At 40.2% G+C, this 12,378-nt stretch overlaps 1 protein-coding gene across 3 annotated transcripts in view; it reads right to left on the reverse strand.

The window, feature by feature from the left end:
- Positions 1-12,378, reverse strand: part of DDHD1 (DDHD domain containing 1) — a 101,069-nt gene that overhangs the window by 53,941 nt on the left and 34,750 nt on the right. For all 3 annotated transcript variants that reach the window (XM_067554786.1, XM_067554787.1, XM_067554785.1), the window contains 2 exons: positions 8,017-8,145; positions 5,003-5,150 (listed from right to left, as the gene is read on the reverse strand). In XM_067554786.1, the coding sequence (XP_067410887.1) occupies positions 5,003-5,150; positions 8,017-8,145 (277 nt within the window). The remainder of the gene's footprint in view (positions 1-5,002; positions 5,151-8,016; positions 8,146-12,378) is intronic.

Consider the following 12,378-nt stretch of genomic DNA (forward strand, 5'->3'; position numbering starts at 1 on the left):
AATGTACCCATCTATATGAGATTAAAAACCCATGACATTTTCTTCCATAAGCAGTAATGATCCACTCTCCTATGCTATTCAGATAGGACATAATGCACATTTTGTTCATGTTAAGTAAGGTGAATCATTGTTCTAGATGAGCAGGAAGTATTGTCCCCTCTTAAGATTAGTTTTGTAGCTAATATCAGCTTTGACAGGAACAGCTTGTTGTGCCAGCTGCCATGCTACATTTAGATAAGAAATGTGTTTAAATACTACAGTGAAGAAACCAAGTTAACAGATACGTCATTCCACATCCTTCAAAAGATTATTTCATTTGGAACTGCATTCCACTGACAGAGCTATATATCCTGTCTATGTACCTGCAGGATGACTCCCATCATGATATATCTGAGCACCTCAAAAACAATGACAAGATTGCACTCTGTATTTTTATGCAATTACATACAATTTAAAACCACACTTTATAAAGCAGAATTTTGTTTTGACCTTTGCTATAAACATCACCTAACCAATGGTGCAGCATCAGAGTTCCAGTGACTTCTGTCAGAGCCAGTAACTTGACGATTGAGCATACCACAGGAGTGTGTTCTGGGAGAAGAAATCCCCTTGTGGAAATCCCCAACATCAACCCATTCAAAAGAGAATGGCGCAGTATTTTCTCCCCCACCCTCCAAAAAAGAAAACAAACAAACAAAAACTGTGGGAACCCACAATGTTTGTGGCGGGCCCAAGGAACAATGCCTCCACAGCTTCACTGGAACCATGCCACCAGGGACTTTATATAGCTGCAAATTCCTGATGCCCTGAGGGAAGATTTGTAGGAAATTACACAGCCTGAGACTATTAGGCTCTCTGGTGATTTTCTGCAGGGCTGGAGAGAAAGCGACAGTGTGTGTTTACACCCCTTACAGGGCTGGCCACTGACCTGCCCACTCCTTCCCTCTACCCATATGTACTCAAAACTCTACAGAGAGGTCCAACAGGTCTGGTAGTGGATGGTGCCATGGAGGCACTTGCTGTGCTGATCTAAGGGGCCTGATGTCTGTCTAAAGTATGCACTGAGAATGGTTGCAGACATAGATTTCCTTTTTAAAAGGAAAGGACACTGAACTATTTCTCCTCTACCTCCACCACACACCCTGCTTTGGTCTTTAAAAACTGGAGAGTCTTGAAAATACTTCATTCTCCGTTTTGTCTTTTTCAAAAAGCAACATCTGATTTCCCCAACCTTCATGTTTCTAATGGAACACAAGCCAAGGTGCTTATTTTGTTTGTTTCCCTATTTGTGCAAAAGCATTGGCACAAAAATGCACTATGTTGCAAACAGTGTTTGTGAAATCAACTCTCAACTAGAGGTGTGCGGTTGGAGGGGGTTTTATTTCTGTATTGAAGCAGGTTCTCTCATGATATCTGGGTGGCCTGTTCCATGATGCAATCTATTTCTCTGGAGCAGTGTCCTTGTAGAGAATGCACACCCACAGTTGTCACCTACCACCCCCTGCTGGAATTCGTATAGGGTATCAAACAACTACAATCCATACTTGATGGGGACCCCATCCTGAAAGAAATCTTTCCTAAACCCCCTCTTCTGACCTTCAAACAACTCCCCCAACTTCATCATCTGAAGCACCTTCCCCATAGACAAGGACACACCAATTCAAAGCATCGCTAGACTCATACACTAAGGTCAGAAGGGACAAATTATGATAATCTAGTTTGACCTCCTAAACAGTGATGGCCACAGAACCTTACCCACCCACTCCTGTGATAGACCCCTAACCTATGACTGAGTTATCGAAATCCTCAACCCTGCTAGAACAACAGATGCAAAACCTACAGACATACCACCACTGCTACAATGATCAACACCCCCCATAAAACACCTTTTAGGATCCCTGGGTCCGACATATGCCTATCACAACATATGGAGCATCTCATCTAAACGCTGTAATAACTATGTGGGTGAAACCAGACAATCACTATGATCTCTAATGAACTCTCAGAAAAATTATAAAAGAAAAAAATACCCTATCACCTGTGGGTGAACACTTTTCACTAAGCAATCACTCTATATCTGACCTATCAGTCCTCATCCTCAAAGGAAACCTGCAAAATGTTTTCAAAGGATGAGCCTGGGAGCTTAGATTCGTAACTTTGCTAGACACTAAAAATCATGGAGACACTGGATTTATGGCTTATTACAACAATCTATAAGCCACTAAACATCCCCATGACTGGAGGGGTGTTAACAGGCTACTTCACCTAGAATGGTCACTTGAAATAAAACTTTTAACTACTTATGCTAAACAATCTGTTCCACCTTGTATTTAACTGAGTACATTTCTCAGAGCTAAAGAAGAGTGCTGAGTAAGCTCAAAAGCTTGTCTCTCTCACCAACAGAAGTTGGTTCAGTTATAGCAGTGGGTATTGTGATGTAGATGACTTCTCCACTGGGAACTAGACAGAGTTAACCATGTTATTTCACATGTACCAAACAACTTAAATTCTGTCCTACATTTGTATTTTCATTGGAAAATGGTGTGGGGATGGAAGAGAGACATTAAGTAGAAAGATATAATGATCCCTGGGCTGAATTATATTGTACTCATTAAAATTTGCTATCAATTCTAAGTAGATTTACTTTGTGATGCATATTTGCAGCATGACTGATGGTGATTCTACATACAAAACCTAAGGTTTCATATGTGCTGTTTTGGAGATCAGCCCTGTCATTTTATCAAGGGCTACTGGTCTACAGTACTTGCTCTTGAACTTTTGACATTCAGGAGCAGTAAAGTACTAGAAGAGAATCACGCTATTTCTACACTATAAATTACTTCGGTATAACTTAAGTCACTGAGGAGTGTGAATAATCCACCCGCCCCCCGAGTAACGTAAATTATACCAACCTAAGCGCTGGCATGGACAGCGCTATGTGGGTAGGAGAGATTCTCCCGTCCACGTAGCTGCCGCCTCTCACGGAGGCAGGTGTTATTAAGCTGACTGAAGAACTCTCTCCCATCGGCTTAGAGCATCTTCACCAGAAGTGCTACTACAGCGCAGCAGTGCCGATGTAGCTGCTGTAGTGTAGACATAGCCTCAGAGAAGCACATTGTCACTGTAGGATGACAACTTTTACTTATATAGTAGTGGAAATAAAAAGGTTTACTTTGAGTTTGTGACTAGTACAGCAAGAAACCTAATCCATCCTAAGAAAACACCATAGAGTAGAACAATTTACATTAGCTGAACGCCTAGATAACATACTAGCCCACTTCATAACTACAGCATTATAATTATTGCTGTATCAGCACTGAATCTAGATTTTAGTGAAGAATTTAAATGAAGGTTTACACACAGTAGCTATCATTTACTAAGTCACTTAAAAACATAGAACCCAATGCTGCACATACTTTCACATGTTAATATTCTTGTTAGTAGTTCCACTGACTTCACTGAAAACATCAGTGGAACTACTCATATGGGTAAAATTACTCACAGTGCTAAGCTGTTTGCAGAATCATGTCCATAACCTGAACCATCTCAGAGGTTATTAAGAACTGGTTAAACAAACACATGTCAGGGATGGTCTCTAATTATACTTAATCCTGCTTCAGCGCAGTGGGCTGGACTACATAACCTCTTGAGGTTCCTTCCAGCCTTACATTTCTATGGTTTTATGATTCAATGAAATGAAATTATTAAGTCTTTACCAGCAGCATACCTGACAAATAAATATAGTTTAGCACCCCTACATTAAAATTCCACAAAAATTTCTTCTCTTGTCTAGCAAAAAAATAAACATGTCCAGGGAGTGAGGGAATGGGTTCTCCAAGTCCCAAGCATGTCTCTTCCCCACTCCCAAGAGCCCTCTGGCATGATGTAACCTGGTCTCTGGAGAACGAGTGACCATCCCTGTGCACTCCCTGACCACGTCAGCTCAAACTTGATTAAAAATTATATCTGGGCATGCCAGCTACACTAGCAGACTGGCCAGGGAAACAAATTATAAGACTTCTGCCATTACATTTTTATTATCAAACTCACTCTTTAAACTAAATGGAAACATTTAATAAGCAAGCCAAACCTACACACATCCCCTAAAAAGACTGATCTATTCAGATCTCACTTGGACACATTAGTATTATATTGAGCTGCCACGCAAGACAAATCAAAAACTGGACTGTCGTTCTTAGCATGGATAGGCACATTTTTCGGATGATCAAGGATTTTTTTTTAAAGAGACAAAATGCTGATCACCCTCTTACAGTAGATGATTTTCGGATCAGCCTTCATAGACCAGAGTCACGAACTTGGCTACCATATGCCATAGCAAGTATGACTGCCAATGAGTCTGTGTATATACATATTAAGGTCTTCACAAATTCTGAACATTCACATATAAGTCTCGTCAGATGTTTAAGGAAAGATTTGGTGATCATTTGTAATCTTTAGGATATGTGCTTCTTTCTCCAGGTGATTATGCAGAATAAGTCAATTCCCACTCATACTTAAATAATTTTGGCCCTCTACTGTCAGTAGTCGGACTGACTCCTCATACTTCTTCCTTCCTCCAAGATCCCATTAATTCACCCACTATTCTGACAGCCAAAAGCCAGATGATATTCTCTTTGATTTGAAGCAAATGAACACCTCTGCTAACCTGACCAAGTGAGCCACTGACCACCAGTTCTAGAAACCCTCTGCCCTGCTCCCTTATAGCAAAGCGTGCTGGCCAGGGACCAAAACAGATTAAGTCTTGTGCTTCTGCCAGATAGTGCTCTAACTAGGCACAAAAGTTTAAACTTTAACATGAAAAAAGCAATGAACATTTGCGCATCCACACTATCAAAATAAATGGCCTCAGGGAAAAGCATGTCTTACACTGAAGGCTCTGCTATCATTTAATAAGCTACTTGAATAATGTCAGCAGAGTCCCGATATGTCTATTACAGCCTCATATTCAGAGTCACTACTGCACATATAATAAAGCACTCACATAGCTGTGTTTTTGATGATTCTTCCTTGGTCCATTTTCTGCCCAATACCATGCACAACAAACACAATGTGAGTGGTTTGCGATGGCTTGTCTTCTAATGTAGCTTCTTCTACATAGCCTCTATGAAGCCTTGTCCCACTACTTGAAGCTGTAGGAAAAAAACATTATCCTGGATCACAGTTTTATTCCATGAAGTACGATACTTTCATATACTCTGACAGAAGAGGCGCCTGCTTCAAACCAGAACATAAAAAATTATATTTTGCAAATAAAATACATTTTCAAAATTCAGCATACATAAGGTTGAGATTTTCAAAGCGGCCTAAGAGATCTGGATACCCAATTTCCATGAAACTTAGTCACCCATGGATTTACACGTCATTTCCAATGAGGATTTTGATAATTTCACAGCTGCTTTGGAAAATAACTTTAAAGCAGCTGAATAATGCAATATCCATGTTGTAATATAGATAATTATCTACATACTTCAGTTATTAATCATTACATTTTCTCAGTTCCACAACACTCTTTCAGTGGTCAGTGTATATGTAAAGATTCTTGGCGAGATCGTTTCTAAACAAAGGGTGAGAAAGCACTGTCAGCATGACTGATATATAACTCTCTCACTCGTCCCCTGAATAGAGCTAATCCTAAAAAGTTCAATGGGACCATTTTCCATCAAAATTGAAACAGTGAAATCACGTCAGTTTTGTTGACATTTTGTTTCAGAGGAAAAAGGAAAAAACCTCAGAGAGTGTTCTAATGTCTCATTTCAACATTTTAGAATACAACTTTTCAATTTTTTTGTTTTGAATTTTTTTTTATTTTATTATAATAATATATAATATTATATATATAATAATATAATATATAATAATATAATAATAATAACAAATAGAAAGTCAATCAAAATACGAGATAAACAATTTGATTGATCTGATTTTTTTCCCTAGAATTTTTTTCAGGGATAAATTCAAAATTTTGAAGGTTTGTTCTCAATTGGAATGAAAACAAGTCTATAAAATCTTGAAATCCTTCGTGAAACACGTCTCCTCTGCACAATTCTACCCAGGAACTCTGCAAGAGCAGTCTATTATCTGAAGAAAAGCCTGAATTATATTCTCACTTGGATACACCAGGGCTATGTCACCCTTAGCTTCTGGAAGACTTATGTCTTGTTTTGGATAGCAGACATTAATAGGCAGAGGCATCAAAGTGGAATGAGTCTATTTGTATAGAAAGGATTAGTTCCAACGCAGTGAGTTATTTTAAGAATACATAATGATCTCCCTTTTGGCTAGGCCTTTTCGATACAAAATCACATCTGTGACTTTCTCACAACAGCAACACATGCCCTTGGAATCTCAAGGCTCATTTATTGTAAATTCTTCTTTGAAGGGCTCTCAGCAGAGATGCTCCATTGCTTGCTTGCAGTGGCAAAATTACTGATTGGTTTGAGTAAAACCACCGTATTATGCTGACCTCATATATTACACATGAGCTGCCTGCGAAGAGGTGGACTGACTTTAAATTGGCACAACTGATTTTTAAAATTCTTAGTGGTGCTAGTGCTGGCTACATTTGGCAACTGCTTCTACAGCCCTATACAGATGATTATCTGCCATATCCTCCTCAAAATCTTTAAAGATCATCACATATTAAGTTGACAGGAGATGTGGGGGCCTTGTCCTGCTGCTACGTTACTCCATCAGCTCAAGTGGTAGAGGAATGTGCTGTGAGAATCTGATTGTCCCAGCCCTGCTGATGACCATCTTGCAAGTCAATATAGTTCCATATGATAAAAAAAAAAATAAAAAATAAAAAAAAAATTCAAGATTTTTTTTTGAAGTATAAAATTACTGTAAAAAACCTACATTAGAAGAGACAGACTGTGCTCACTGAATGGCAACTATTTTTATCCTCATCATTCAATGTGTGGCCCCATGCATTATTTACTGCACACCATCCAAAACCTGCCTTTCCCCATGAGCTTTTCTATGGTGTTCTCAACGTAACATCTTCGTTCTTTACAAACATTAATGAATTATCTTCACACACCCCTCTGAGGGGAGGGGATATTATCATCCCAATGCTACACTTGGGGGACTGAGGCCCAGAGATGGAAGCCAAAATTGTCAACTAGTTTTGGTTGCCCAATCTGAGAAGCTTACAGCCAGATTTGTCATTCTTATCATTTTATAGCACTTTGTGTGTTCAGATCAAAGCTCCCACTGACCTAAGTTGTAATTGCGAGCGCTCACCCCTTTTGTAAATCAGACCTCAGACACGCAGAGAATGAGGAAACCTGGTGCCCTCCTGTGCACATTTTGGCTTAGATGACTTGCCCAGTAAGAACTCTGTGGCAGAAGCAGAGATAGAATTCAAATATCCAGGGCAGCATTCAACTTCCTTAACCTTTGTCCTTGTGCAATCCCCTACCCCACTCACTATACACTTTTCAACTTCTGCAACAAAATGAAACAGGGCCCTACAGACAACAGCCTCCTTTGTGTCACAACCCTTACTCATCATCAGAGCAGGTGCATTCTGCGCACTGAATGAGGCAGGGTCCAGTGGAAAAATTAATATGTGATCATGTAGTTAAAGACCATTGTAATGCTTATGTATCGGTGGGGATGGGAGGAGAGGGCGTGAATTAAGGTTGCACAGACAACATTAATTATGGCATTTCTTAGCTTCTAAATGCTTGACTTTGCAATCTTAATGTTCTTTTTAAAGTTATAAGAAACTGTATCAGAATTATTGGGTAATAAGATGCTGTAAACCTGTTTTATTCTTAATTACAAATGTGTGTGACAACCTAAGAGCAGCTCTGAGTTATTCTCCCACAAAAGTGCAATGACAAAAATTAACTATGCATCAACAAACAAAAATTGCAAACTTGATTATGAATGGAACCTGGAATTTTCCTATCACAGAATTAGGAAACTATTAAACAAACTATTAAAGCAGTAATATTTGCAAAACCATTTACAAATGCTGAGAAGTATTACCTTTGGAAAATCCCAACTTTTGCGTAACAGTTCTTGCAATTTTAGATGTTGTTGCATCACTGTAAAGATACACTTCATCTACACTGTGCCAGTCCACATGGTTGCGACTCAACTTGAAACTATGAACAGCTGTAGCAAAAAGGAACAAACCTTTAATTTAAAAGTGTAAAAATACCCCAACAAACCCACACCCAAAAATGTGGCTTTAAAAAGCCAGATAAAAGAGATGCACAAAGGTATGACTGAACTCTAGATTTCAATTTAAGTCCATATAGAAAGGTATTTCTTCTTACCTTGAAATATATTTTGGATCTTCCGGTCCCTAACAATTCGGGAGTTCCTTTTCGGGATCCTCCCACACCTTTTTTGGGGGGAGGGGTTCAGGGGGAGAACTGGGAATGCTTAGACTATTCCTACACATAAACACACACAGAGGAATTCTGCCAAAACTGCCAAAGAGCAAAAAGAAAAATGAAGAAAATCCACATTCACAAGGTGAAAGTGTTTTCTGAAAGCCGTACCATTGAGACACTGGGGGGCTGCGGAGGGTGCATCTCCCAAAATAATGCTTGAGTAAGCTGGTGCAGGGGTAGGTGTACATTTGTGCCTATAATGTCAACTCAAGCCTGAGGTGAGCCGTTACTCAAGCCATCTTTTTGATCTGTTTGTACAGCTTCTAGGCACTATGGGGTAATACAAATAATGAATAATAATAGTAATAATGAACATTTGTTCAGGGCTCCATTACTAGCACTGAATGTTAAGAGCTAACTGCGACAGATATTACAACCACAGGCAGTCACTGTGGGGACCATACCATGTTAACTTTATGGCAATTTTTTGTATCTTTGTGGGCCAGTGACTGTATGCAACTCTATAGGATGAGGGGAGGATTACCACTGCTCCTCCAGAAAGTAAAAATAGTGTGTGTTAAGGGGTGATTACTTCAGTCCCTGAGATTGTAAACAGCTCCAGAGGAGTACCAATCCCTAGGGGGGTTTGGATATTCTGACCCAAACTGGTTTTTCCAGAGAGTCAAACAAAGAAAGGACTTTAGATATAAAAAGCTGAGCTAGAACAGACACAGGATCTTCTTTTTGATTCGACAGACAGGGTTACCCCAACCCTTGCTGAAAGGGGGAAAGACTTTGGCTTACTAGGGCCCCATGAGACTGATGGGCAGGCCCTGGTATGTTTTCTAAGCGGATAGAAAACAATAAATGTTCCTCTATACTTTCTCTGTAATGCTTTTGCCCTAAGAATAAATGTATTTTGCTTTGTAAAGGCTGGTTGATAATTAATATACACTGTGGCAGCCTCTGGAGAAAGGTTAACCACATTTGCTGACCCAAGTCAGACCAGCTGGGGAAATCACAGTGAGGTGCAGAGGGACTGCACCCTGAGTCTGGAGGGGAAGAGAAACGCAGGTCTCCACCTGGGAGAGGTGACAGCCAGGAAGCCCAAACCCTTGAAAAAGACTGGGGAGGTGGAGAGTGGTTAAAGGGGAAGCTAATCCTGAAACTGGGACATATATAGTGGCAGCTATGACAGTGCGGAATTGCCAGTGAAGTGCCAACAGAAGCGAAAGTAAGTACTGTAGAAGAGAAAAGCCCAGAGAGAAGTCTCAGTCTTTTCAGGAAAGGAACAGAGAAAAGAGATGGTAAAATGAGTTATGAACAAATGGAAAAAAAAGTCATCTAGTTGAGATATGCAGAGAAAGGCAACTCACCTCTGAAGGATGGATAAAGGCATAACTAGTCAACTTGCTATACTCTGAGGATCAGAAAAAGAATGACAGTCTAGGATCACAGGGAACATCCATCCCACTGGCAGAGAGTCCAGCAAGCAGGGGAAATCTTGGAGACACCCTCCCACCCAGAGGGAACCAGGAAAGAGGTTGACAGAGGCAGCAACTATGTTCCATCCAGACCGAATGCACCACTGCAGCAAAGATCATGGACAGATCTACACTTAGAGCAAGCCAAGCTGGTGGGGGACACAGTGCGTCTGGAAACCCAGCTGCTTGCAGACTGGAAAAGAAAGAGAAAACTGGGAGAAGCAGCATCAGCAGGAGGAGGGAGAGAATGACAAGAAGGTGGAGCCAGACCCCACATACCCAGCGGGAAACGCAGACTCTAAATTATGTCCTCACTTTAGGAAAGGGGATGACATGAATGTGTTTCCAAATGCTTTTGAAATGGAATGTGACTTGAAGAAGGTGGGGTACGAGGACATGGTAAGGTGTCTGGCTCCACTACTGTCAGGGAAAGCATTAAACACTTTCACTCATCTGAACAGAGAGGGTGATAGAGATTATGGGCTATATAAACAAGCTTTGTTGCAAAAGTTTAAATTGATTCCCACACCCCAAGCATACAGGAGTTTAAAAAACAGGGGATATGAACTGATGACGACTCAGGTTTACATAACCTGAATACATAACCCCAACAGATTAGGGGTTACATAAGAAAATGGAGATCCAGCTGGGGAGGTTAATTTCAGTCTAGACAAGGCTAAGGTCTCATGGTCCTATGCAACATATAAGCATTAAGGAGAGGCAAGAGCAATAGCCCTAAAACGAACCAGTATGATTCAACAACGTTACCAGCTCTCAATAAAGAGCCTGGCCTGAACTCAGGCAAAGCAGGTTTTTTATGACAGGTGAAGAGGTATCCTCTGTTTCCTATCTGAGGCCACTGAAGAGAATTTCTTTCTGCTCTCATGGATTCATTCTGGAAAAGCTTAACTATTATATCTTGAACAGTTACACTTTAGAGTTTAAAACAATCACATTACAAAATAGCTACACAGAAATGATATTCATGCCCTGTCCTGCTGCATGACTTTTGGTTTCATTGCTGGGGTATGTGAACCTAGCGCTATCTGATGATAAATTAAGTCAGCACAAAGGGCAGCAATGAATTAAGAGAGGATGAAAACATACTCCTGGTACACAACTGCTTCACAGACAAACAAGTGAAATTATATAGTTGCTCTGGATTGGTGACTCCAAAGCACAGAAACGAAAATTTTAGTCTGATGCTAGACAAACAGAGGCAGAAATATTTTCAAAAGTCAGAAAAAACAAAGAGAAGGTATGTGGATTTAGGGTGACCTTTGACATGAGCGAAAGGCCACTTCATATAATCATTCGGTGGATTATCAAATGAATCTTCCATTTAAAGTTAGTCACTGTAATCTTAGGACTCCGTGCTCACTTTGTTTCTACAAGCAGAGATGAGATTGTGTACAGGAATCTCTGCTTGGTGTTGAGAAAAGAAAGGAGGTTCCCTGCCATACTCCTCCTTCATGACATCACAGAATCCCTGGTGTGGGGGCTGTGGCTCTGAATTGGAAGGAGGCTAGGAGGATTGGGAACAGAGGCTGACAACTTTCATGGGTATCTTTGTGGAATTCTTCCCTCTGCAAAATCCATGACAACAGTAGTTTACATTTATTGCATACCAAGTCTGCAATAACTGATGCTGCTTCCAGGTTCATGCTGTGGAACATCACACTGAAGTGAGTCCCTGGGGAAGCTGGAAGTTCAGGGATCAACTTGGAAACATTGTCCCGGTAAATGCCATTATATGCAGGCACTGTAGCAAGCTGGGGTCTGGGAGCAGTGCAGAGGCAAGGTATCTGTCTGTGGAAGTTCCTTGCTTCTGGAGAAATGGTGGCTTGGGCTGGCAGAATCCTTGGCCTCTTCCTGGGATTAAAACCTGCCCTCCCAACAAAAGAATTACACAGAAACTCCACATGTTTTTACTAACCCACTTGGGTTATTTCTACAGAGGGAGAATGTTGACTCCAATATATTTTGCTGCATTATTCTCCAAAAATATATACATTGAATGGCACCTGGTTTGCATCCTAACTGTCAAAGAGCAACCATGAGTCGTACATATATCGTAAAAAGCAAGCAAAAAGTGCAACAAAATTTCTCTGCATATTTAGCATTGGATGCAAAAAACTAATGTTAAAGATTGGGTTCCATTTTTGCCATGAGCAGCATGTAGAACTACCACTGATGTTCACTAGAACTGTGTGAGTCCACCATGTGAGAACACAGTATATTCCTTTATGTCTGTAGAGTTCACAGTTAAATATCTTTTAAAATAAATATTTGAAAAGCATCTGCTCATCTTTCACTTGCTAACCAGGACCAAAGTGTAGAATTTATTGTTTTTTATTTTTGCAGTAAAATCTACAAAATTCAATCCAGATAACTCCAATCCCTGAAGTGCTGTACCGACTGGTTAAAGAAACGATTGTTGCAAGGAAACCCCCTTTGGTCAGGAGGGGACTCTGTAACAAATTTATTTTTAATCTTTATCTCTACATGTTAACACATTATATATT

Source organism: Emydura macquarii, unplaced genomic scaffold, assembly GCF_026122565.2.
Source record: "Emydura macquarii macquarii isolate MOO-44397 ecotype Brisbane River unplaced genomic scaffold, CSIRO-AGI_Emac_v2 contig_1551, whole genome shotgun sequence".
Taxonomy (NCBI): Eukaryota; Metazoa; Chordata; order Testudines; family Chelidae; genus Emydura; species Emydura macquarii.